The sequence below is a fragment of the Molossus molossus genome, unplaced genomic scaffold, assembly GCF_014108415.1.
Source record: "Molossus molossus isolate mMolMol1 unplaced genomic scaffold, mMolMol1.p scaffold_m16_p_18, whole genome shotgun sequence".
NCBI classification, from domain to species: Eukaryota; Metazoa; Chordata; class Mammalia; order Chiroptera; family Molossidae; genus Molossus; species Molossus molossus.
The window spans coordinates 20,932,945-20,959,658 of NW_023425353.1; the positions used below are offsets into that span (position 1 = coordinate 20,932,945).

Here is a 26,714-nt window from a genome sequence, read left to right on the forward strand (position 1 = left end):
TCTCAGTCCAGTGTGGACTCCTTTGCTGGCTCACCTCCCTAATGAGAACTTGTATGTTTATTTGCACACTGATGAAATCTCTGTCCCTGTAAAGTCGATTTCCCTGCAAAATGCTTCCCTCCAAAGCAATATGCCTATGTTCCAAATGGAAAGTTCTACAGTTAAGTCACTAAATTTTATGGTTTTCCTATTCCCTCACTCTACCCTCCAGATTCCTTACTGTGCTAGATAAATCCCAGAGTAAATTTATAAGGAGACACCAATGGAGAGAAAGGCTTTATTTGCATAACAAACATGGGTGAAGTAAGAAGAGGCATAAGAGCACCAGATTAGGGTAGAAGAATCTTGGTGGAAGAAAAGAAAGGGCACTCTGGGAATCAGGCAGAAAGAGCGAAGGCACTAGCTACCATAGCCATATACATGGTCTGCGGTTGGCATCTGGACAGCTCTGTCCTCACACTCTCTGGGATTTCTCTTTCCTTGGTTCATAGTCTCACTGCTGGCCCCCTTCCTGGCCTCACAGTCCCAAAGTGCTCCCTCCTCAAACTTGGTGGAGGAACACAGCTTTGTACCCAAATGTGCTTGGCAGCAACTACTTAGAAGCTGTTTCTTGTAATTTTTGCAGCTTTTAGTGATTGTGACACCCTTGGACCGCCAGCAGTGGCCCCTCCTGCCACCAGAGGATTCTGGTTTCTCTAATAAGGAAGGTTCTGGCCAATCAGTCCAAGAAGGGCCCGGATTCTCTTCCAGGCTGGTGTCTCTGCAGTAATGCCCCCCTAGTGTAGAAGGTACTGCTGCAGCAGGGGATGTCACCTGAGTTTTCAGGTATATAGTCTGTGGTGAAAGAAAGGTAGGAGAGGAAAACTCAACCCTCTGTGTCTCCCAGGCACAGGTCCTTAAGCCCCTCCATAGCCACTTTTCTTCCCAAACTAAAGGCATCTCAAAGTCCCCATCTGGTGGTATGCCCTCCTCCTTTCCTAGGCACCACAATCTCCCCCACCCTCCAGTTCTTAGACCAGACCATCCCTCAGTCCCACCTGTGGCTTCAGGTGAAGGTGCACACTCCTCACACTCCCATTTCTTACTGCTGGATCTAAGAAAGGAGCAGTCCCTATGGGTTCCATGGGATCCGCACGTAGCACACAGAATAAGGCTCCACCTCCTACAGGAAGATAAGGAAGGGTTATGGGCACGAACATAACACTCTCTGGATGTTCATTACATGCTAGGCCTTTGCTGAGGGGCTTTCCAGGCATTTTTTACTGTACATTTTACCCATGATGAATGTGTGTCTGTGTGCTGATCCCAGGATCCTGCAGTTAGGCACAGACACCTGAAAGGTGGATTTGGAAAGGAACTGGCCCTGAGTGTCTCTCCACTGGGCTCAAGGAGAAGCAGACCCTTCAGAGAGACCTGTTCACATGTATGTGAGTGAGTCCCGGGCTGCTCAAGAATGGAACTTAGCAATTGTGTTCACCCTGAGGTCTGCAGACAAAAGTGAATTCTTTGCTCTTAATAACTGTGCCAAGGTCTAACACTAAGATGGCACCGATGAGAGATCTTTCTAGCCAGAGCCTTTTCCTACCCTTCATCCTCAAAGCTGTCTCTGCCTTGTTCATACAAACAGATGGGGGCGTCACAGTGCTGATAACGCTGGTACAACTCTGAGAAAGCCCCTGGCTCGAGTTCCCAGGCAGCATCTCTGCAGTGGGAGAGAAACAGTGAATAAGGGACACGTAATAGGTTGGTGAAAGCACTGTCCACCTGGGAGGACCTAGAAAGAACTCAAACTAGCACAGCAAGAGTTCAACAGGCTGCCTGTATAATTTCAGCAAGCCTGGGAAGGTGGCTTGGCAGTGGGAGAGGGTTGAAGCAGGATGAGTGGAACATAGGGGGTTCCTTAATTTCACACTGGAATGCAAGAACCTACCTCTCACCCAGGGAATTCTGATCCCCAAAGCACCCTTTTCAGAAGCATGCCTATTCCCCAACCTTCACTCCCCTCACTTTTCTTTTGATAACTGAAAAGCTCTCCCTCCACCCCTTTTCTCTTCCCCATATATCAGTGCTTTGGCTGCTTCTTCATTCTCTAACCACACACTCAACTCCTCTCTAGAAATCTAAGTAACCCATCCCCTGGCTCAATTCCTGCTTTATAGTGTCCACTACCTGTCTGGAATGTGAATTCCCATCCTTAGCATTTCTTGAGGAAACTCTTCTCGATTGTTACATTGTGGACATTTGAAGAAATGCTTTGCTGATGTGTGGGCATATTTCTGTAAGAGAAACATGGGAAAACTTTGTTTGTAAAAACACTATCTTTGGTCACCTTACTTCCACCCCATCCTCATCTTACAAAGAGGATGTTGCTAAGAAAGCTTGACAGGGACCAAAAGCTTATGGAAGTTCCCAGGAGTGCCTTAGCCAGCACCTCTGCCCACGAGGCATGGCAGTGCTAACCCAGTAGGGCTCAGCTACCTGGACACGTTTCCCTTTCCTTCCATCCGAGGAAGCAAGGCTGATTTGGGCGCTACTTGACTCATTCTAGGGATCAGCTCATTTGCTCTAGCCATCCTGAGCATTTTGCTCAATCTAAATGTTATCAAGAATGAGGTCCTACAGGTCAAGGGTGACCAGAGACTGGGCTGACTTTCCTCTGACTGCCTGGAACCAGCCTGCATACAGGCCTCCTGCCAAGATTACCGGAGCATTACCAGGGTGCTCTAAACTAGGGCAGTTGTGGGAGGTCCCCAGGACAGAGAAAGTCCCCACCTGAATGCACTTCCGGTGATAGATTGTTTGACTACAGCATGGGCTCTGGATGTTTTCAACACTTGCTTGGGATAAGTCTTCACAGCACAGGACACAGCTTTCCTCCCCCGCACTCCCCCCTTGAATGTTCTGTGTTGGGCGATGTTTTTCACAAAATGACCTGTGGCAGAGTAAATAGACTTGGTTTTGATTTGTTGTTGATGGAGTTTTCCAGCTGCCTAGCCTAGGGAGGGCAATCAACTTCCCAGACTGTTACCTAGAGAACCTCCTCTGTGCTGGGTGGGGAGGGGTTGAGCGGAGGAGGAGGGGGAAGGGCAGCCTTCTTGCAGCTGTTCTCCCACTCAGCAAAGCTCCCGGGACTATCTCTACAGCTTCTCATTCCTGAAAGCTCCACTGCGTTCTGAGCAGCTGTCTAAGAACCTCAGCTGTTTGTAATTTAAGAAGGGGACTGGAAGGAAGAAGTAACCCCTGTGAAATTGCCAAGTCAAGACACTGTTTCTCATTACTGAATGTAGGGACAGATTCACTGGGGAGTCAAAACAAGCCTGTGAGAACAGGACTCTGATTTGATTAGTGATTAATTAATAGCAAGTTGCAAAAGGGCAAACCGACTTTTCCCCTTCATCACTCACTTGTACTCTCCAAAAAATTGTGAAAGGCAACCCCTTTCTTGGCCACAAGGAAGATGGAAGTTTCTGATGCAGTGATCCTTCTGGCAGTTGATGGCAGCTCCCTTTTTCTTGCACACAAAGCAGATCTGCAAATGAGATCCCAGGCAGGGCTCAGGGTCCCAAGAAAGACAGACATTCTGTGGCACATCATTCTATGGAATGGAAATTCTGTGAAGCAACAGGCATTCCCTTTCCTCAGTGGACCTGGAAGCTCCGGAGCTTCAAGCACCACCGAATTCTTGTGTTTTCCCAGGATGTTGCTCCCTCTCCTCACTTAGGATTACTACACCCCAGAGAAGCATGGAACTTAAGAGAAAGACCAGTTGGGAAATCCAGTAGTCCTTACTTCTAAATTAGCAACTGGGGAAAAGCAATGAAGCAGGGACAATCAGGGAGGTATGAAGAGGGCAAGGCCCCCATTCCAGGGGATTCTAACCTTCCTAGAAGCCCGGGCTGCCTCCTTTTTGATGTCTTCAGGCAGGAATCCATGGAAACCTCTGTTAGACTGGCCTCGCTGAAGCAGCTTGCTAGATAGAATCTGGGGGGTGGAAGTGGTAGGGGGAGGGGAGGCAGCAGAACCAGGCTGTCAACATTGATGATCAGTAAAAAAGTGCAGTGGGGTGGAGGAGGACAGAGTAGAAATAGAGCTTGGTGGAATATATATGCATTTACAGGGTAATTTAGTTAAAGGCTTACGTAGTATTAAACTATACGTTGGATGCTCTAAGTGCTTTTCAAATATGAACTCATGTAATCCTCATAACAACCTTAAGAGGTGGGTACTGTCATCATCCCCATTTTGTAGGAGAAATTACAGTCGTCCCTCATTTATCAAGGTTAATCCGTTCCAAACTCTAGCGGTTGCACCTGGTGTTGAGGATTCCTGGGGTGCTCGAATACATAGGCCTACAGTCCATACGTACAGTAATTTTAATTTTAACTGTAATACAGGGGTGTATAATTGACTCAGACAACCAAGTGTATGCTGTATCATTTTCACTATCTCGATCAATTTTTTAATGAATATATTTGAGAAAACCGCGATAGAATGAAGCTGCCAAAGTGGAAGCGCGAAGTGGCGAGGGATGACTGTGTGTGACTTGCTAAAGCCCACAGAACCACAGAACCTGGGCTCTTCACCACTTTTGTGCTGTGCTGCTTCTTTTACTGAGGACTGCTTTTGTGTGCTGAGCACTTTGGGGAAACACTCCCTGTATATTGATTCATTTCATGCTCACCACAACCCAGATGTTACTGTGATCCTCACCTTACGGAGGAGGCCAGTGAAGTGCAGTATGGTAAATAAGCATGGCTGGGGTCACAGCAAGGAGGCAGAAGAGCTGGCGTTCACATCCAGGCCCCAGAACCCACTCTCTTACCCCTTCTGCTGTACTGTCCCCTTGGTATAGAATAAATACTCTTCTCAGAGTGTGTTCTGCATAGGAAGGGAAACAGGGCTTTAAAATATCCTAACTTGAGTCATTCTGCCTTATGGTAAAAGGGGAGGAATGGAACTTTTCTTTAAAAAACATACTTTAGCCCTGGCCGGTTTGGCTCAGCGGTTAGAGCGTCGGCCTGCGGTACAGAGAGACCCGGGTTCGGTTTCCGCTGGGGGCATGTACCTCTGTTGCAGTTTGTCCCCAGCCCTGGTTGGTCGTGCGGGTGGCGGTCACTCGATGTGTCCCTTTCACGTCGATGTTTCTCTCTCTCCTTCTCTCCCTCCCGCTCTATCTGAACAAAAAATGGAAAAAAATAAAAATAAAAAACACACTTTAAAGGGCCCTTTGTTTTTGAAAAGTCCCCAAAGCAGAGTCTAGAATGGGAAATCCAGAAAAAAGAAGCTAAACTGTTATGTACTTATAAACAATGTATGTGTACATATATTAGAAGAATGTCAACACCCCAGCCCCACTTCAAGAATCTTCCAAGAATACTGGGGAGGGTGCTAGACTTCCTGCAGTAATTACATGTAATGTGAATGGGATTCAGGTTAACATGATAGAAAAGGTGACCCTACAAGGTTAAATAACTTGACACTTGGATTATAGCCACATGTTTTCAATTAGGCTTAAAACATACCTATTTTTAACACTAATTATTTCAGAGCTTTAGGACTATATGAGTGATTTCTGTCTTATGTATATATTTACTCCTAACCCAAGGATATTTTTTTCCATTGCTTTTAGAAAGAATGGAAGGGAGGAAGAAGGGGAGAGAGAGACATCTATGTGAGAGAAATATCGACTGGTTGCCTCCCGGACACACCCTGATGAGGGCTGGAGGTCTGAACCTCCAACCCAGGTACATTCCCTTGACCAGGAATCAAACCTGCGAACTTTGGTCCATAGGCCAGTGCTCTAACTGCTGAGCCACATGGGCCAGGGCTCTGTTTTATTTATACTTTTAAGTATTATTGTTTTCTACAATGAGCATGTATTATTTAAATAAACAGAAAAATCAATAGTGAAAGATTAGAAACAATCTAAATGTTATTTATTTATTTATTTATTTTGCATATATCTTCAGATAGAGCGGGAGGGAGAGAGAAAAACATTGATGTGAAAGAGACACATCGAGTGGTTGCCACCCACAACCCCAACCAGGGCCGGGGACAAACTGCAACCGAGGTACATGCCTTTAGTGGGAACCGAACCCAGGTCTTTCTGGTCTGTGGGCCGATGCTCTAAATGCTGAGCCAAACCAGCCAGGGCACCTTTATTTTTAAAAAATTTTTTCTTATCCTCACCCAAGGACATTTTTGCATTTATCTTCAGATAGAGCGGGAGCGAGAGAGGGAGGAAGAAAGAGAAACGTTGATGTGAAAGAGACACATTGACTGGTTGCCACCCACATGACCCCCACCAGGGCTGGGGACAAACTGAAACTGAGGTACATGCCCTTAGCAGGAACCGAACCCGGGATTCTCCAATCCATGGGCCAACATTCCAACTGCTGAGCCAAACTGGCTAGGGCCTAAATGTCATTTAATAGGCATTTGTTTTAATACTTTTTGGCATACCCATACCATGGAATACCAATTAGCTACTACAAAGAAAAAACTAGATCAATATGTTGTACATGGAATGAACATAAAAAAGTAAAATACAAATACAAAACACTGTATAGTATGTTTATTTTTATGTTGAAAATGTATATGCTTGTAAATGCATTGAAATTAACCAAGACCTGACACCAAAACCAGACAGGAGTTATGAAGAGAGGAAAATCACAGACCTAACCCTCTCATGAGCTTAGATGTAAAAAAGAAAACAAAATTATTAACAAATTGAATACAGCACCATATAAAAAGGATAAAACATCATAACCAGGATTTATATCAGAAATGCAAAGTTAGTTTAACATTAAATAATTCAATTGGTATCACAAATCACATTAATAAATTAAGGGAAAATATCATGATCATTTCAACAGATGCAAAAAAGTATTTGACAAAATTCAATACACATTCATGATATCCTCCAGCAAACTAGATATAAAAAGGAGCCTAGTCAATCTAATGAAAAGAATCCATGAAAAAGCCTACAGCTAACATCATATTTTAAAGGTGAAAAATTGGATATTAGCCTCTGATGTTGGAAATAAGACAAGGATATTCACTCACATAACTTCTATTCAACACTATATTAAAGGTCCTAGCTAGTACTAAAAGTCAATAAAAAGAAATAAAAGACATAAAGATTGGAAAGGAAGAAGTAGAACTGTCTTTATTCACACATAATTATGTACACAGGAAATCCTAAGGCATTAAAAAAAACAAAAACAGCCCTGGCCAGTTTCGCTCAGCGGTTAGAGCATCGGCCTGTGGTCCAGAGAGACCCGGGTTCGGCTTCTGCTAAGGATATGTACCTCGGCTGCAGTTTTTCCCTGGCCCTGGTTGGGTCGTGCGGGTGGCAGCCACTCGATGTGTCACTTTCACATCAATGTTTCGCGCTCTCTCTCTTCCTCCCACTCTATCTGAACAACAACAAAAAAAAAATGGAAAAAATGTCCTCGGGTGAGGATAAAAAAAATAAATAAAAAAAAACAAAAACAAAAATGACTGAACTAATAAATTAATTTGACAAGATTGTAGGATATAAAATCAATGTACAAAAATAAATTGCATTTCTGTATACCAGCAACAAACCTGAAAATGAAATTTTAAAATAGTATAAAAATCACAAAATATTTAGAAATACATTTAACAAAAGATGTGCCAGTCTTCACTAAAAAAATTAAAATTGCTAAGATATACTTTAAAAGACCCAAATAAATAGTGAACTATATCACATCCATGGATTGTAAGATTCAATATTGTTTGTCCATTTTTTTTTAAAAATTTTTTTTGTGGTACGTGCCCGTAGCAGGAACCGAACCTGGGATTCTCTGGTCCACAGGCCAACGCTCAACCTCTGAGCCAAACTGGCCAGGGTATGTTTGTCCATTCTTTTTATTTTAATCCTCACCTGAGGACATTTTTTTTTCGTTGTTGTTGTTGTTGTTGTTGTTCAGTTAGAGTAGGAGGGAGAGAGAGGCAGAGAGAGAGAGAAACATCGACATGAAAGGGACACATTGAGTGGTTGCCACCCGCACGACCCAACCAGGGCTGGGGACAAACTGCAACTAAGATACGTTGAATGGTTGCCACCCGCACGACCCAACCAGGGCTGGGGACAAACTGCAACTAAGATACGTGCCCTTAGCAGGAACCGAACCCGGGTCTCTCTGGACCACAGGCTGACGCTCTAACCACTGAGCCAAACCGGCCAGGGCTGTCCATTCTTTATTGCAATCCCCATCACATCCTAAAAAGCTTTTTTTTTTTTTAAAAAAAAGAAAACTTTAAAGCTAACTATAAAATATATATGGAAAAGAAAACGACCCGATAGCCAAAACAATCTTGGAAAATACTGTAAACTTACAATGCTTAATTTCAAGACACTATAAAGTCACAATAATCAAGACAGTCTTGTATTGGTGTAAGGATCGACACACTGATCAATAACATAAAACAGATCATTAAGCCCTGGCCAGTGTTGCTCAGTGGTTAGAGCATTGGCCTGTGGACCAGAGAAGGGTCTCGGGTTCAATTCCTGGTCAGGGGCGAGTACCTGGGTTGCAGGTTTGATCCCTGGCTCTACACAGGGTATGTGCAAAAGGCAACCAATTGACCTGTCTCTCTCACATAAATGTTTCTCTCTTTCCCTCTCTGGCCTTCCTCCCTCCTTTCTACTCTCTCTAAAAAAATTAATGGAAAAAATATCATTGGGGCCCAGCCAGTGTGGCTCAGTGGTTGAGCATCGAACCCTGCACCAAGAGGTCGTTGGTTCGATTCCCTGTCAGGGCACATGCCCAGGTTGTGGGCCTGATCCCCAGTGGGGGGCATGCAGGAGGCTGCCTGTCGATGTTCACTCTCATCGATGTTTCTATCTCTCTCCCTCTCTCCCTTCCTCTCTCTAAAATAAATAAAGTAAAAAAAGAAAAAAAATATTGGGTGAGGATTAACAAACAAAAATATTTACATATAAATAAATAAAATAAAATAGATCATTGAGATGCACAGATATGTAGTCAACTGATTTTGAAAAAGGGACTGAGATAATTCAATGAGCAGGCAAAGATTTCTTGGGACACACAAAAAAGCACTAATGATGACAGAAAAAATTGATAACTGGACTTCATCAAAATTTAAAATTTTGTTCTTCGAAAGACATCACTAAGTAAATGAAAAGGCAGGCCACAACAGGGAGAAAATAGTCACAATACACATATCTGAAAAGAGATTTGTATCCAGAATATATAAAGAACTCTTACAATTCAATCAGACAAAAGAACCCAACTTTTAAAGTCGACCAAATATTTGTTTAGACACTTCATAAAAGAAAATACGCACATGCAAAGAAGCTCATCTTAAGTCATCAGAGAAATGCAAATTAAAGCCACAGTGCAATACCAATACACACCAAGTAGAATGGCTAAAATTGAACAGACTGACAATATCAAGTTCTAGCAATAATACTGTGCAACTTCATAAACTGGCAGTGGGAGTGTAAATTTGTACAATCACTTTGGAAAGTGACTTGGCAACTTCACATAAAGTTAAACATATAGTTAACATACAACCAGTAATTCCACTCTTAGGCATTTGCTCAAGAGAAGTGAAAACACATATTCACAAAAAGACTTGTGTGTACATGTTCACAGCAGCTTTATTAATAGCCTCCAAATGGAAATAATTCACATGTCCATCAACAGGCAGATAGATAAGCAAATAAAAACATATTCATACAACAGAATACTACTGGGGAATAAAAAAACACAAACTACCAATGCATGCAACAACATGGATCAATCTCCAAAACACTGCGTTGAGTGAAAGAAGACAGACACAAGAGTACAAATTGTATGATTCCATTTATATGAAGCATAAGAATAGGCAAAAGTAATACATACATCAGTGATGATCTCTGAGGGAAGTGACTGGAAGAGGACAGGAGGGAACTTTGTAGGGTGATGGAAATACTTACTTTGATTCAGACCGTGTTTATGTGGGATATACATTATATATAACACTGAAGAAGGGGAAAGATGGAGAATACTGTTTTGGGAAGAAACTTTTTGTACATACTTTATACTGTTAGGATTTTATACCAGGTACATATATTACTATTTAAATATTAGATTTTAAAAGAAAAAATCTATTAAGGAAAACAAACAAGGCTACGGTTCTGAGGCTGGATGCAAAAACAGATAACAGACTGTATAGCGTAAGCCATGAGACATTCAAAGCAAAGGGGGCCTTATACTCACAAGGCAGAAATAGTGCACACTGAGATTGTCTTTCTGAAGAAACTCCCCTAATTTTTCGGGATCCCCAGGTTCTTGAAGGCATAGCCGGCATACTGGAAGACAGAATGTTAAGAATTCACTTTGGGAGTGTAACCATCTCTCTACATACTAGGAGGAGGAGAGTATTGGGAACAGGGTCATTTTAAGGAGGGAGGTTGGGATAAAGTGTTATTTGGTATCAGTTAGGTCTTTACATAATTTTGGCCACATTTGAAGGAGCTGGCTACAACTGCTCACTTCATATTATTTTGTCTTGAGTGGCCTTAATTGATTTGTTTCTTGAACTTTGGACGTGATATTTAAAAATTAAAGACCCCGAGTTCTTCAGCATCTTAGAGAGTCTGGGAAGGAAGTAGGATCAAAGTGAGAGGAGCAAGTTTGCTGCCTTACACAGGTGGTCTTTGCTAAGGTTGGAAGGCATCAGCTAAACAGAACCTCCGGTCTTTCTTACCAGGCCCTGAAGATGGCTTCCTCTGGGTCACCCCCCTTGTCTTGGCAGATTTTCTATATAAGAGAAGGAAGAAGTACAAGGTGGTCTTTGAGGATCCTGTCAACATCCTTTGCACCATTTCCCTCAAAATGCCATCCATGGGTCTGATGAAGTACCAGAATATCTAATGGCTAAGACATCAATTTATTTTTCTTTCATATATATATAAACCAAGGATTTGATTTGAGAGAGAGGAAGGGAGAGAGAAACAGTGATCAACCTACTAAGCCACCCATTCAGAGTTTCTCTTTAATTTTTTTTTTCTGTTAATCCTCACCCAAGAGTATTTTTACATTGCTTTTTAGAGAGAGTAAGAGGGAGGGAGGGGGAGAGAGAAACATTGATGTGAAGAAAGACACATCAATTGGTTGCCTCCCACATGGCCCCCACCAGGGCCAGGGATTGAGCCTGTGATCCTTTGGTCTAAGGGCTGACACTCTAACCACTAAGCCAAACTGGCTAGGGCTATTTAATATTTTCTGAAAGCACAAAACATACCTACTGAATTGTTCGAATTATGTGAGATAGTAACCACCTTTCTGTTCCTGGTGCCTGTATTAAATGAACAAATGCAGGAGCAAACAACCTTCTACAGTTTCTTCTGTCACCTACTCTGAATCTCGGGTGGTATAACATTCACAAAACATCGTAAAATGATATGATTATATCATTTTAATGATTAAATAATTTTCTATTGCTAGACATTATTCTTTTTTTAAAAATCTTCACCTGAGAATATTTTTTCCATCGATATTAGAGAGTGTGGAAGGGAGGGAAAGAGGAGGGGGTTAGAGAGAGACATCGATGTGAGAGAGACCCATTAATTGGTTGCCTCCCACATGCACCCCTACAGCGCTGGGCAGCAAACCTGCAACCCAGGTATGTACCCTTGACCGGGAATTGAACCTGTGAGCCTTTGGTCCATGGGCCAATGCTCTAATCACTGAGCCACACCAGCCAGGGCTAGATGTTATTCTTGGCTAGATATTATTCATGTATTAGCTCAACGTATCTACAGAATGTTCTAAAAAGTGGGCGCTATTGCCCTGGCTGGTGTGGTTCAGTTGGTTGGGTGTCATCCCATGCACCAAAAGGTTGTGGGTTTGATTCCCAGTGAGGGCACATGGCCAGGTTGCAGGCTCAATTTCTCAGTAGGGGGCATGCAGCTGATTGATGTTTTGCTCACATATTGACATTTCTCTCTCTCTCTCCCTACCTCTCTCTCTAAAATAATCTTTTAAAAAGTGGTTGCTGCCCTGGCCGGTTTGGCTCAGCGGTTAGAGCGTCGGCCTGCGGTCCGGAGAGACCTGGGTTTGGTTCCCGCTAAGGGCACGTACCTCGGTTGCAGTTTGTCCCCGGCCCTGGTCGGTCGTGTGGGTGGCAACCACTCGATGTGTCGCTTTCACGTCGATGTTTCTCTCTCTCTCTCTCCCTCCCACTCTATCTGAACAAAATATCGAAAAAATGTCCTCGGGGTGAGGATAAAAAAAAAAAAAAAAAAAAAAAAGTGGTTGCTGCCCTGGCAGGTCTGGCTCAGCGGTTAAGAGCGTTGGCCTGTGGTCCAGAGAGACCTGGGTTCGGTTCCTGCTAAGGGCACGTACCTCGGTTACAGTTTGTCCCTGGCCCTGGTTGGATTGTGCAGGTGACAGCCACTCAATGTGTCCCTTTCACGTCGATGTTTCTCTCTCTCTCTCCCCCTCCCACTCTATCGGAACAAAAAATGGAAAAAAATGTCCTCGGGTGAAGATAAAAAAATAAAAATATAAATAAGAAGTGGTTGCTATTATTATGCATATTTTCCAGATGAGGAAATGAAGGCATAAAGAAATTAAGTAACCTGTCCCAGATCACCCTGTTAGGAAGTGTTAGAGCCACGTATAAACCTAGGCAGTAGGGTTCAAGAGCCAGCACTTACTACTAGGGACAGTCTTGGGAGGACAGATTACTGGGCAGCATCCAGAACACCAATGGTGTGTGCTTCTACAATACCCAACCCTAGCCCCCAAGACAATGCAAAGAGGGGAAAAGTACAGTATATACCACAGGCTATTGAATAATTTATCCCAAACTTCCTTATGTCACCTACTCTACCTCAATCTTCGACATTCCTCCTTCTCTTTTATAGTCTTCATTCGCTGCAGCCTCTCTCTCTCCTATCTTGAATTCTATATTGTTATGAGGACAATACAGGCTCTTCCAGCTACAAAAATAAACAGGGCTTGGTCAGAAATTTAATTCTAGAGTTGGTGATCAAGTTCTACAGGGACAAAGCAACAGTACACTTCACCTTCCAACCCATACGACAGAATATAAAGGACCCATCAATGCTAGTAATAGCCAATAACTATTAAATTGTGCCCAGAACTGTTCTAGGTATTTTACATGTTAACTCACAAAACCCCCCATGCAATAGGTACCGTTATTATCCCCTTTTCAAGATGAAGAGACAAGGCACAGAGGGGTCACAGAGAGGCTCTTGTAGATCTATCACACAGCAGAACTTGGAACCACTGCTTGAACTGGCTAAATGGTTCTTTATACCTACGGAATTCATGAGGTAGCACTCAGGAAAAAAGCCTTCTTTTGCCCCCAAGTATGGGTGTCTTAATTCTGGTCATTAAAACCTAGATAAACTAGTTTCTCCTACAAGGAGCTTGTGGTATTTCAGCTGCCTAAAGCAAGAACTCCCTCTAGCGAGAGACAAGAGACACTCACGAACCTTCCTTTGGCTCCTGTCACTTTTCACTAGGCTCAGATGGCCACTGAGGTGTGGCCTGTCCTCAACTGCACCTTTGTCTACTCTGAGCCCAAAGTAAAATGCCTCGATGTGGAGAAGACACCCTGCTACGACTGCCCCCACCGATGTCAGCCGACTGCAAATGGGTTTTCAGTGGTCGGGGAGAATCCCTGAAAGAAGTAAAACCCACTCCTACGGAGGAAGGACTGTTTGGTCGGGGGAGAGAGGGACGGCATCGTCTAGAGCTGAGTGAATCGGGTCACTCGGGGACACACTCCAGCACCCATGTCCTCACTGCACAGCCGGGGAGCCGCTCCGTACGAATGCAACCACCAAGGTATCCACCCATCCACTGCGGCTGCACCGCCCCCCTCTCTCCGGGTCTGCTCCATGTCCTCTTCTAACCCAGGAGTTGCACCTGCAGAAGCAATGGCATTGGTGGCTTCTTCCTCGACAGAAGCACTTGGACAGGCAGGAAGAGGAGAGAGACGGGCGTGCACGAGGGGATCCACGTGAGCGGACTACCGAGCGGTTCGAGGCGCTGGGGAGATCCCGCTCGTCTAGCGACAGCAGTAAAACCTTGCAACTTCAGTTCCTGGCATCGCGGGGCCAAGGCGTTCCTGGGCGGGGCTCCGCGCACGGGGGCAGCGCGGGAGGACGCCGCGGGCTCCCGGGCGCTGCGGGCGGGCGAGGCGGGGGCGGGCTTCCTCGAGCGGCTCGGTCCCAGATTTCCTACGCGGGAGATGCTCCCTGCAAACGGTGTTCCTAGTTGTTTCGCTTGATAAGTGCTGGATAAAAGCTTCTTGAGAAAATTAAAAATAAATAAGCGTGTTCGGCCCCGCCGCCACAAGAATAAACGACTAATTTGTTAAATACGTGTCGGCGTGGCCACAACCGTCCCCCCGAGGTAACAGCCGGCGAAGGGTCTCAAGGAGCATCCCGCGGGTGCCAGACCAGGATCATGCCGCGCCTGCAGGGAGGCGGGTGCGGGGCCGGGCCGAGGTCACTTCCGCCGCTCGCTCCTCACGGTAGCACACGGGCCGCCGCTCCCGGCCGGGGCCGCCCGTCCAGGTGTCGCCGAGGGCGCTTAAGTCCCGGAGCTTTATTCGTTGTAGCTACCTCACGGGCGGCCGCCCCGCGCGGTGACTGCGCCTGGTAAAGGGGGCGAGCGCGCAAACGGGGGCCGGGTCGCGCGGACTACGACCCAGGGAGACTGCGGCCCCGGGGACTACCGCTGCGAGGACCGTTGGCTGAGCGGAACCGCTAACGGCCGCGCGCCCGCCCCTTCTTTCGCCTCGCCCCTTCCCCTCGCGACGCTGGCGCTGACACCGCGCGCCCCGCCCTTCCTCTGGCCCCGCCCATCGCCGCGCCCCGCCCCCCGCCCGCGCGCCGGCCTCGGAGTCCAACCAGCGGAAGAGGAGCCCAGAGGCAGGGCGGAGACCGTCGCTCTGCGGTGACGTGTCCCGCCGGCGCGGGCGGGTGACGCGACGGGGCCCGTTGTCTGTGTGTGGGGCTAGGGGCCCCGGGGGCGTCGGGGGCTCCCGGCGGGGGCGGCGGTGGGTCGGGAGGGCCTGGACATGGCGCTGAGGGGCCGCCCCGCGGGAAGATGAATAAGGGCTGGCTGGAGCTGGAGAGCGACCCTGGTGAGGAGGGGGCCGGCTGGCTGGGGGCTGGGGATGCCGGGTGGGCCCGGGAGGCGCCTGCCTGACCACCACCCGCTTCTCTTGTTGCCCCACCAGGCCTCTTCACCCTCCTGGTGGAAGATTTCGGTAAGAGCCTCTCCTACCCTCCGGATCCGGGCTGTGGAGGCCCGTTCTTGCGTCCTTGCTGCAGGGCCAGGAGCTGCCCTTCCCGACTTCTTTTCTTCCCTGATCGCAGGTGTCAAAGGGGTGCAAGTGGAGGAGATCTATGACCTTCAGAGCAAGTGCCAGGGGTGAGTGGCTTGGCGGCAGGACCGCCTTTCACACCTCCAGGGCTAGGGAAGGGCCTAGGGAAGAGTGCCCCTCAAGGGAGGTAGTATCAGGAACCCCACGTTGTAAAATCTCACATAAGGAAGCATCCCTCCCCGTTGGGTGCGCTCCTGATCAAGCTGATGTTCTTGTTTTCTCCCAGTCTTTCCTCAGCACTTCTCTTTATGTAGCAACACCCCTCCCCCACCCCCACCCAATACGAATTTTAATTGTCTTTTGGAGTACAGTTCAGCTGCTTTTTCTAGTCTGGAGCAGGAAGCCAGGCCCTTCTTTAGACCTGGATCACACAGTGCCTTTTGTGCAGCTGTAATTTATTTGTTACTGCTTTAACATGCCGGTGCCTTTAATCTCTGTACAGCGGTCTTACATTGATTGGTTGGTGGTCTTGTATTGATTGATTTGTTGGTATGTGGCATTTACAAGGCCCCTCCTGGATGACCAACCTCACGGTCTTGTTTTGGTGGTCCTGAAAAATAGAGGTCTGGAGGAACTGACAGTGACTAAACTGAGAAGTCTGCTTTTATTTCCCAGGAAAGAAGGGGCTGCTACGGGTGTTCATTTTCTCCCATGGCTGCAGTGGGGTTCAGGCCATGGGGTTCACAAGTGAGAATTAGTGTTTAAATTCCTTATCAGAGTTTTTGTTACCTTCTGTTCCTCCCCTGTCCTGGGCCATTGGTTCCAGATTTTCTTCTCTTATCCCAGAACCAAAGACTTCATAAGGACACTGGGTGGACTCCTAGAGAACCACAGCCAGAAGCTGATGCTTAGACTGCCCATTTCAGGCTCCTGGGGTGTGAGGGCTCAGGGCCACTTTGGGCAGTGTTGGGAAGAAACCAGGGGAAAGGTGGGGTTATGGGAAGGGCACCTGAGTGGTAACACAGTTCAGGGGAATAAAGGGAGAAAAAAGGTGATACTGGTTGCCTTCTCCAACTTGGCTGGTTTAGCTCTGTTTCTTACTTTCCCCAGCCCCGTGTATGGATTCATTTTCCTGTTCAAATGGATCGAAGAGCGCCGGTCCCGTCGCAAGGTCTCTACCTTGGTGGATGATACATCTGTGATTGATGACGATATTGTGAATAATATGTTCTTTGCCCACCAGGTCTGCTGGGCTCTATATTGTGTTTGGCGGGTGGGATCCTGCCATTTTCTTTGCTTGGGAAGTGAAGTGGAGAAGGCAGGATGAAGAGATAGGCAGATACCAAGGGTGGTGGTTATAGAAGTTCCTTGGCAGAAGGAATTAAGCTCTTATTCATTAAAAAGGGAGAATCTTTAGAGTAGTGTGGGGTCTGAAACCACTCTCCATGTTCCCAGACATCTGGTGGGTATTTAGTTAAATGAACAAATGTTGAGCAGAGATGAAGGTGATTGTTCAGATATGACTGTCCCTCTCTGGGTCCCCATTCTTGATGAATGTGGGCTTTGACTGAGGGATGCTGTGTATGAGTGACTGTTCTTGGTTTCACAGCTGATCCCCAATTCTTGCGCCACTCATGCCCTGCTAAGCGTGCTCTTGAACTGCAGCAATGTGGACCTGGGGCCCACTCTGAGTCGAATGAAGGACTTCACCAAAGGCTTCAGCCCTGAGGTAGGCCACAGTCCCTTAATCCTGGCTCAAAGCTGGCTGGACAAATCTGACCTCCAGGACTACTGGTGATGCCACCACATGATATTTGGCACTATGAGACTTTTACTTTCCACGTGATCATTTAAATTACGTTTGACTCTTTTTTTTTTTTTATCCTCACCCGAGGACATTTTTGTATTTATGTTCAGATAGAGTGGGAGAGAGAGAAACATCGATGTGTGAGAGAGAAACATCGATGTGAGAGAGACACATCGACTGGTTGCCACCCACACGACCCCAATTGGGGCCGGGGACAAACTGCAACCGAGGTACGTGCCCTTAGTGGGAACTGAACCCAGGTTTCTCTGGTCCTTGGGCTGACGCTCTAACCGCTGAACCAAACTGGCCAGGGCCATTACATTTGACTCTTAAGTTAATTATGTAAGGCAATTGGTTTTAGGCCTAATTGTCAGGAAAGGAGACAAACCTAGGGAAAGAAGGAACATTGCTTAAGTGATACCATTTTAGAACTTTGTCACCACTTTACAGGTCACATTGCGCCCAGTGTCCACTGATTAGAGCCCATCTGTTTGAGCTCCAGAGCTCTCTTCTACACTTTAGGAGAGTCCACCTGTGCTTCTTCAGGTTCCTGGAATGCTTTCCAACCTGCTCTCTTAAGTTTTGTTTTCTACTCAGAGGCTCACCTAAGAAGTCGTTCTGATGTGGCTTTATTTTCTTCCCTCTAGAGCAAAGGATATGCGATTGGCAATGCCCCGGAGTTGGCCAAGGCCCATAATAGCCATGCCAGGTGTGTGGGAGCTGTGGGAGCTGATGAGGGTGGGGATAAAGAAGGGCTGTCCCATTCTGGGCCCTGACTGTGTTTTTCCCCAGGCCTGAGCCACGCCACCTCCCAGAGAAGCAGAACGGCCTTAGCGCAGTGCGGACCATGGAGGCGTTCCACTTTGTCAGTTATGTGCCTATCACAGGCCGGCTTTTTGAGCTGGATGGGCTCAAGGTCTACCCCATTGACCATGGTAGGCACTCTGAGCTGGGGGCCCTTTGGTTTTCTCTGCTTAACTCCTAAGGAACTGGGGTCCAGGGTCCTTAGTGTTTGGGCCTCAGTGGTGGGGGGGTGAGTGTTGACAACTGGCTTTGGCCAGATGGCACCCTGCATTGCATTGCCTGACTAGCCCCTGACTTCCTCGCTTGACTGCTGTCCGTCCTCCCTTCTACTCTTGGCTTGCCCAAACTCAGGGCTTCCCTCCTGCTGACTCCTCGTCTTGCTGTTCCTTAGGGCCCTGGGGGGAGGATGAAGAGTGGACAGACAAAGCTCGGCGGGTCATCATGGAGCGTATTGGCCTCGCCACTGCAGGGTAAGGGCCCTGTGTCTGCCCTACCCTCTGGAGCTGTGCCTCCATTGGGAGGGACACAGAAAAGTGAACCAAGGCAGAGAGACACATGGTGAATCTGGCAGCATCAGGCTTAGATCTTGGGCTCCCTCAAGATCTCATTGCCCTATTTCCTGCTCAGGCTGCCTATGGCCTGCTTTAGGGAGGGGCAGGCCTTGGTGGAGCCCTGGGTGGTCTAGGTATGCTGGGTCACATCCTGCCAGGCCCTTTGCATGGCTTGTTGGAAGGTACCAGCTCAGGTGTCTGACGTGCAGTCAGCTGCTGCCTGCCTGTTGGGGTGGGCCTGTACATATATATGGCTGCAGGTGTGACTTCAGGGAGCCCTTCCAGGATATCTGCCTCAACCTGATGGTGGGGCTGGGGTGGGAGCTGCTCTCACAGCTGCAGCTGTGTCTGCAGGGAGCCCTACCATGATATCCGCTTCAACCTGATGGCGGTGGTGCCTGACCGCAGGATCAAGTATGAGGCTAGGCTGCATGTGCTGAAGGTGAACCGTCAGACAGTACTGGAGGCCCTGCAGCAGGTGAGTACCCTCCTGCCTGGTCCCTGCCCAGCCATTTTCCCCCAACTAAGGCATCTGTCTCTGATTCCCAAATCATTATTGTGGATCTGGGCTTCAACCAACCACTCCTCTCCTTCATGCCCTTTCTGGGAAAGGTGGAACTTGGGGTGGGGAGGGAAAGGCGTTTCTGAAAGGAGGTTTGGGTTTGACTCTTGTATTTCCCTTTGAGGGAGTGGTTAGAGCCAAGGCCCTTAGCTGTCCGAGGTGGAGGCTGGGACTACCTTCTCTCCTCTGAGCCTTGGATTCTCTTTTTAGTTGATCAGGGTAACACAACCAGAGCTGATTCAGACCCACAAGTCTCAAGAGTCACAGCTGCCTGAGGAGTCTAAACCAGCCAGTGGCAAGTCCCCTGTGGCTCTGGAGGCAAGCAGGGCCCCAGTGGCCTCTGACAGCATTCACACAGGTACTAGGGGTTTTAGGGCCTCTTATGGGCTCAGAACCACCCCCTCATAGCTTGATCTGGGAGACTCAAGCAGAGCAAGTCTTTTCCTATGGAAGCACTTGGGCAGTGATTCAGAGGCTCCTGCGGGGGCCTGAAGCCCAGTGCTTGTATCCTTCTTCTGTCCGAATGTGGGGAGAGAGCAGTTTTTCCCTAAAGAAAGGCATCTGTAAAGGGCTGCCATTACCACAGGCCCTTGAGCCTTTTCTGGAACATATTCCCTTTCTGGTTTTCTTAGAGGCTTTTTTATCTTTCTGCTTCCCCCTCTTTTTCCATCTTGTCCTTCTCCTGTCTTGCTGTGGGCCCATGATTGACTTCCAACCCACCAGCTGGCTTGACTATTCTCTGGGAAGAGAGGGGGTGCAGCTGTGTCACAGGACTGGAGAGACAGCAGTCTGGGGACAGCTTTTCTTGAGGATCTAGTTGACAGTCCTGCCTGTGCTTCTTCTCTCAGACGGTGTGGAGGAGGTGGCTGGTTCATGCCCACAACCCTTGACCCACAGTCCTCCCAGCAAACCCAAGCTGGTGGTGAAACCTTCAGGGAGCAACCTCAACGGTGTTCCCCCTAACCCCACTCCCATTGTCCAGCGGCTGCCAGCTTTTCTGGACAATCACAACTATGCCAAGTCCCCCATGCAGGTGAGCTGGGAGCACCCCACAGGACTTCCTCCAGGATTCTTTCAAGAGGCTGCTACAGGCAGTTTCCTCAGGCGGTTCCTTGGTATTCGTCCTCCATCCAGGCCTGGTTCTGTCTGATACTCAGAAGCACCCACAAAGGCAGGGGCTTAGAGAGCTCCTCTGACTTTAAGTCCAGCCACACAACTGGGGGGCTAAACGTTTAGATTATGCTCCTTGGTTTAACTTTATGGGTTGGATTTTGCTGGCAAAATAAAGGCACATGTTTCAGAAGCCCTGTGTAGGCAGGTAGGTAGTGTGGGTGGGCAGCAGCTTTCCCAAGAACCAGGGTTGGGCTCTGCAATACCTGAGGGGTTCTGTGGACTTGACCTGAGCCATGTTGGCTTCCTCTCTGGCTGTGAGTGCTGTGCCCAGTCTGGGCTGACGGACCCCTGCTCATGGCTGTCCTGGGTTTTTGCCCCAGGAGGAGGAAGACCTGGCAGCAGGTGTGGGCCGCAGCCGAGTTCCAGTCCGCCCACCCCAGCAGTACTCAGACGACGAGGATGACTATGAGGATGATGAGGAGGACGATGTGCAGAGCACCAACTCCGCCATCAGGTCAGCCTCAGCTCTGTAAGGCTGGAGGCTCTGAGTGCTGCGGACCCTATCTTGAATATTTCAGCTTGTGTCTGAGAATGCCCTTCAACAGTAGACAGTACTGAGCCCCTGCTGAGTGCAGGGCCCTGGGGGAGGCTGGCATGAAGGGGTTGACTCCAGGCCCCAAGAAGCTTTTGGAGGATGGGGCGAGGGCTGAGCACATTTAACCAGACATCAAGATGTGTACTGTTGGGAGGTGGCCTTTTGGCTGGGCTTTGGAATAAGAATTGGATAAAACAGGGAAGGAGGAGATGAGGTAGGGGTAGCTTTTTTGGAAGACATGGCATTGGCAAAAGGCCAGCAGCTAAAATAGAGAAGGTGTCCTTTGAGGACACCTGGCTGTAGCTGTCAGAGCTCAGGGTGCTGTTTTGGGTCAGGCTGCTGGACTGAGCGAGGAGCTGCAGCGTCAGTCCCTGGGTGCCCCAGGGTGTGTTCAGATAATTCTGGGCATTGCTGGGTGTGTGATCACCTGGCCCACTCCCTTGGCTCACCTCTTCTTGGACCCCACAGGTACAAACGAAAGGGGCCAGGGAAGTCAGGGCCATTGAGTGGCTCCGGGGATGGGCAGTTGTCGGTGCTGCAGCCCAACACAATCAACGTTTTGGCCGAGAAGCTCAAAGAGTCCCAGAAAGACCTCTCGATTCCCCTGTCCATCAAGACCAGCAGCGGTGCTGGGAGTCCAGCTGTGGCGGTGCCCACGCACTCGCAGCCCTCGCCCACCCCCAGCAACGAGAGCACGGACACAGCGTCCGAGATCGGCAGTGCTTTCAACTCACCACTGCGCTCGCCCATCCGCTCGGCCAACCCCACACGGCCCTCCAGCCCTGTCACCTCCCACATCTCCAAGGTGCTTTTTGGAGAGGATGATAGTCTGCTGCGTGTTGACTGTATACGCTACAATCGTGCTGTACGTGACCTGGGTCCTGTAATCAGCACAGGTTTGCTGCACTTGGCTGAGGATGGTGTGCTGAGTCCCCTGGCACTGACAGGTGGGCCTTGGGCTGACTCACTGGCCACTTGGTATACCAAGGAGGGAGGAGGGAGGTAGCCAAGTGACCACCAAGTGTCCTGCACTCTGATGGGTCTTCTCATGCCTTCTTTTCTCAGAGGGTGGGAAGGGTTCCTCGCCCTCCATCAGACCAAGCCAGGGCAGCCAGGGGTCCAGCAGCCCAGAGGAGAAGGAGGTGGTGGAAGCTGTAGATGGCAGAGAGAAGTCTGGGCTGGCCAGGCCTGGTGAGCCTTTGAATGGAGAGAAGTACTCACCCAAGGTGAGCCCTGCAGTTTTCTAATCCTGGCAGAGGGAAGAGCCTGGGGCACTGCTGCCCAAGGCTGGGTTCTTGACTGGAGTTTTGGTGGCTGTGAAGCCTGCCTGGGTTGGGTAGTGGAAGAGGCCTCAGTAAGCTCCAGGCACTCTGGCTGCTTACTTATCCTTGCCTCTCACTGCTTCATGGCAGTGTGGCTTTGGTGCTGGCCAGCCTCTGCCATGGGTGTAATGCTGGTTTTTTTCAGGAGCTACTGGCACTGTTGAAGTGTGTAGAGGCCGAGATTGCCAACTATGAGGCCTGCCTCAAGGAAGAAGTGGAGAAGAGAAAGAAGTTCAAGGTGGGTTGTCTCTCTAGCTGCCTGGTCCTCTGCTCCTGACTGTCTTCTCAGAGGTGTGCGACCTCTCGAGGTCAGCTGGTGGCAGCTCTGGGAGATGGGCTGCAGTGCTCTCATCCTTTTCCTCCCAGATTGACGACCAGAGAAGGACCCACAACTATGACGAGTTCATCTGCACATTCATCTCCATGCTAGCTCAGGAAGGTGAGGGTACTGACTGTTGTGCATTCCCTGGCATACACTGCTGAGGGCCATGTTCCTCAGGTCCCCCCTCCATCAGGCCTCTGTTGGGGCTTGAGAAGACTGGGGCTCAGGGAGGCCCATGAGACCCTCAGCTCTAGGCCTGAGGCTGTGGCCTATTGAGTGGGTGGCTGCTGGGCATCCAGCCACCTGCTCAAGGGCCTCTGCTTCTCTGCAGGCATGCTGGCCAACCTGGTGGAGCAGAACATCTCGGTGCGGCGGCGTCAAGGGGTCAGCATTGGCCGGCTCCACAAACAGCGGAAGCCTGATCGGAGGAAACGCTCACGCCCCTACAAAGCCAAGCGCCAATGAGGACTGCTGGCCCCATCTCTGCAGCCTGCTCTTGCCTTGTGGCCCTCACCAGGGCCCCTTCCCTGCCCCACAGTCCCCTTCCCAGTATTACTGAATATTTCCAGCCAGACAGCCCAGACCCTGGAAATGCAAGCCAGGCCAGGATTCCCTGCATTGTACCCCTGGGTCTGGTAGGGCAGGTCAAGCCCATAGTGCTCAGGAAGCAGCAGCTGGAGTTTGGGAGCTTGGGCACAGCGAGGTGCTGCGGCTTCCTCCACAGCCGGCTGTGGAGCTGTAGGACTTGGCCTTTCTGCCTGGGCAGCAGAATATATATTTTACCTACAGAGACATCTATTTTTCTGGGTTCTGGCCCATCTTGCCACCACTGTGTTGACATAGCTGGCTTTCTGACTGCGTTCTCTCCTAACAGCTCTCATCCTGGTGGGGCCTGAGTGGGCATGGGCCTGCTGCTCTAGCCCCAGCTGCCAATCGTCTCTTGTGAGGAAGCCAGGTCGGCTCTTCATTCCTCCTGGGAGAGCTCCAAACTCAGGGACCTGGCTTTTGGGCTGGGTTGGGAGTGGGGTATCCCAGCAGGGGTGGGGTGAGCAACCTGCTGGGGCTCATGGCTTGAGCAGAGAGGAGTGTTTGAGCTGCTCGGGGGCTTGTAAACTCCCTGGCTCCAGTCGGGCACGTCAAGTCTCCTGTCCATGGCAAGGCTCTGGGGCTCTTTGCCGTCAGTGTTGTGGCCCTGGCAGTGGGCCTGCCTTGGGTTCCTGGGCTCTGTCCCTGGAGCTTGGGGCTTAGGGGAGCCTCTGCCCAGCCCCTCAGTATTACCATGTTTCCCTCCTCGTAGGGGTAGCAGAGACAGGGCTGCTTGCAGGAGACTGGCACCACACTCTCCCTGCTACTCGCTTCCGCAGCCTCTGCAAGGTACTCAGGATGGGGACTGCAGGACCAAGACAAGCAGTTGGAGCCCCCATGTTCCCAGAGGGCCTGACACCAGGGGTAATGGGCCCAGCACTGCCTCTGGAGCTTGGCTCCCCAAATATAGCCCCATAGTCTCTACCCGATGACTTTGAAGAAGATCCAAGGAGGCCCGTTATCTGTACATAGTGATCTGGGAGAGGAGAGGGGGTGGGGGACGGCTAGTAGGCATGGCAGTTAACTTCTGCACTGAGCACAGCCTGACCCCTTGACCCCCTGTAAATATTGGATCAATGAGTGAATAAAACTCCTAAAAAAATGAATCCTCCTGTGGTTGTTGGCCTGAGGTTTGTAGGCTAGGCTGAGATAGGAGTGAGGAGCTAATCAGGCCTGGCCCAAGGCTCAGTGACCAGAGGTGGGTGAGAAATACACATTCTTGGGCAGATTTTTGGAATCCTAGCTCTGGAATTTAGGACCTGAGCTGCGGAGGGTCTTCAGGTGGGCTGTGGAGCCTAAAGGGTTGTCTAAAAGGGGTACTTTGGGAGGAGAAAGCCATGCTATGGCTTTCATCAGATCTGATAGCTTTGCAACTTGGAGAGATGCTGGGGCTCTGGGCTGAGGCAGGGCTGCCTATTCCTGCCTGATGTGTTCTCCAGGAGGGGCCCTGGGACCCTGAAGGGCTCACCTCTCATTTCACCTGGATAGGTCAGCAGGTCAAAGCTGCTACATCTGCCACCTCTTCCCCTTGCTAACCACTGTAGCCCCTCACCCCCACCCTCGCTCTTTCTCTGGCAGTGATTCCCACAGAAGGGGCTTGATGTAAGCAGGTAAGGCTCAGCTGGACTACTTAGAAAACTCAACTTTAATGGCTCCACTCTTCTGTCCCAGTCTAGTAGTCCAGGGCACAGATGAGGGCCACACCACGCTTTATCCAGTGTCGCTGGGGCTGCTCCGAGGGGATCTCCACAGCAATGACATAGTTGGTGGAGTGGCCTGTGGTTGATAGTGTTCCTAGAACAGGCAACAAGTGGGGAGGGTTAAGTTGTCTGCCACAACTAGAGAACAGACAGGGTAAGGGCAATGGATTTGGCAGGCTTGGAGACGAGGGAATCCTGACCAAAGGGCAAGCTGCTTGGTGATTGAGTCTGGCCAAGGCTCAGGCCTACCCAGGGGCTCCCAGAACCCAAGGTGGATCTGCTGAGGGAGGCAACATGGTGTGCTCTGGGGCCACTCCATAGCCAGCCAGCTGCTGGGCACTACCCTGCTTCTGCCAGGCTCTCCTTCCCAGGTTCATCAGGACTGCTGACTGACCTTGGCCGGCCATCTTGTTCAGCTAACCTGGGTCAGCCCCACCTGTGGTGTATGCTCCCCGCCTTAGGCCTCGTACCAGCACGGGTCAGCGTCTTGTAGATGGGGCACAGGTAGAAGGCCTGGTCCTGGATCTTGCGGTTGGGTACTGGCAGGAGCCAGATAACGGCCATCTCCGTGTAGAGCTCCTTGGGTCGAGACTCCACCAGCTGGAAGGCCGTGGGATCCCAGCGGGCACCTTCCAGGAACAGTCCGTGGATGTAGCACCCCTCTTTGGGTCTGGTCTCGAGCTCTGACACTGACTGGCCCATCACCTATGGTGGGCACACAGATATGCCCCACACATATTAATACCCAGAATCTGGGTTAGAATTTGGATCCAGAGGCACAAACTCCTGAGAGTTCTGCCTGCCTGCCTGCCTGCCTATCACCCACCATTTTAGCTGGTAGCTTGCAGGCTATGTCCTGCCCCTCGTGATTTCCCTGGGGCTCATGGCCTCTTCTGGCCTGGTTCTCCCCCCATCCAACCCCTGCTCAGGGGTCCCCTGACTGCCAGCCAGCTGTGTCCTTGCGCCCCTCCTATCTGGGCTGTACCTCAGCCTGTCACCTGACCTGACCCTAGCTATATCGAGACCTTGAAATCGAAGGAGATGGTGTCAATGGAGATGACAGACTTGCGGGCAAAGTTCTGCAGGGTGCCTGTTAGGAAAGCCTGGGGGAAGAAGAATCCACTGATCCAGAAAACAGCTGGGATGCCTTCTTGGATCCAGCTGTGCAAGAAGTTCAGGCGCTTCAGCAGATCCATGACCCATGAGGACAGTGGCTTGAGTGATGGGTAGGCCTTGGCATTCCAAAGCTCGGGCACGGTGTTGTTGTACAGGCTGGCAGCCATCAGTTCCAGCTGCGAGGACATCACCACCAGCCCCTTGAGTGCCTTGAGCACATCGCGCAGCGACTGTGTAATCACCTGCAGCAGCCGGTTGTACCTATGGGGCCAGTGCAAGGAGGCAGGCAGTGGGCCAGGGCTGTAGCAGTATCTACCAGGAAACTTGTAGGCCATAGACGAAAAAACAATGGCCAAACATAGGGGCTAGAGCATAGAGCTGGTTGGGTAGCCTGGGTACCAACCGCAGCTCTGGCCCTTAGCAAGTGTGTGACCTTAGTTCACTTAACCTTTGTGGACCCTGGTCTACTCATTTTTAAAATGGAAATAAAATGTGGCTGAGTTAGAGGATGGGTCTGTTGCACTTGGCATGGCACCTGCCCAAAGTACCTCTTGCTGTCACTTCTCTATAGCCCAATGGTCCGCTGACCAAGGGCTGGGGTGGGGGATTACCGAATGGTCTCCTGCACTAGCACCGTATTCATTGACTCCTCATACAGCACAGGGTACTTGGTCATCACCCACTGTACGTTGATGGCCTCAGGCACCTGGAGTAGGACTCTCTGAGCCACATCTTCCACTATCTGTAGGGGCAAAGGGATACTGGGGGTCAGGACTGGCCCCCACAACCCTTATAGGATTCTACATGCAGAGTTCCTACAAGGGAGCAGACAGGATGGTGGGTGGGAGATTATCCCTGCCCAACCCTTGGGTCCCTTCCCCTTGCAGTCACC

At 49.6% G+C, this 26,714-nt stretch overlaps 3 protein-coding genes across 4 annotated transcripts in view; 1 reads left to right on the forward strand and 2 right to left on the reverse strand.

The window, feature by feature from the left end:
• Positions 1-313: 313 nt before the first annotated feature.
• On the reverse strand, positions 314-13,628 carry PHF7 (PHD finger protein 7). Its single transcript, XM_036266840.1, is given in 11 exon segments — positions 314-774; positions 776-834; positions 1,038-1,162; positions 1,586-1,702; positions 2,170-2,276; positions 2,773-2,932; positions 3,405-3,529; positions 3,880-3,981; positions 10,254-10,345; positions 10,744-10,796; positions 12,874-13,628. Coding segments are annotated over 11 exon segments (1,356 nt in total). The 5' UTR covers positions 12,915-13,628; the 3' UTR covers positions 314-399.
• Positions 13,629-14,971: 1,343 nt separating this feature from the next.
• BAP1 (BRCA1 associated protein 1) lies at positions 14,972-24,389 on the forward strand. Of its 2 annotated transcripts, none has more exons than XM_036267076.1 (17): positions 14,972-15,162; positions 15,259-15,288; positions 15,398-15,452; positions 16,456-16,588; positions 16,955-17,074; positions 17,800-17,861; positions 17,945-18,087; positions 18,348-18,426; positions 18,862-18,985; positions 19,280-19,427; positions 19,918-20,102; positions 20,563-20,696; positions 21,246-21,724; positions 21,843-22,003; positions 22,245-22,337; positions 22,466-22,538; positions 22,753-23,207. In XM_036267076.1, exons 1-17 carry the CDS (start codon positions 15,126-15,128, stop codon positions 22,884-22,886), a joined length of 2,190 nt encoding a protein of 729 aa, XP_036122969.1. In that variant the 5' UTR covers positions 14,972-15,125; the 3' UTR covers positions 22,887-23,207. The 2 variants fall into 2 exon arrangements, with proteins under 2 accessions (XP_036122969.1, XP_036122970.1); XM_036267077.1 differs by having other exon boundaries at positions 15,076-15,162; positions 16,456-16,516; positions 22,753-24,389.
• A 289-nt stretch (positions 24,390-24,678) lies between these two features.
• DNAH1 (dynein axonemal heavy chain 1) overlaps positions 24,679-26,714 on the reverse strand; it is a 73,452-nt gene continuing 71,416 nt past the window's right edge. Inside the window, 5 exon segments of the mRNA XM_036267106.1 lie at positions 24,679-24,800; positions 25,177-25,411; positions 25,732-26,083; positions 26,434-26,606; positions 26,609-26,713. Of these exon segments, the coding sequence (XP_036122999.1) occupies positions 24,679-24,800; positions 25,177-25,411; positions 25,732-26,083; positions 26,434-26,606; positions 26,609-26,713 (987 nt within the window).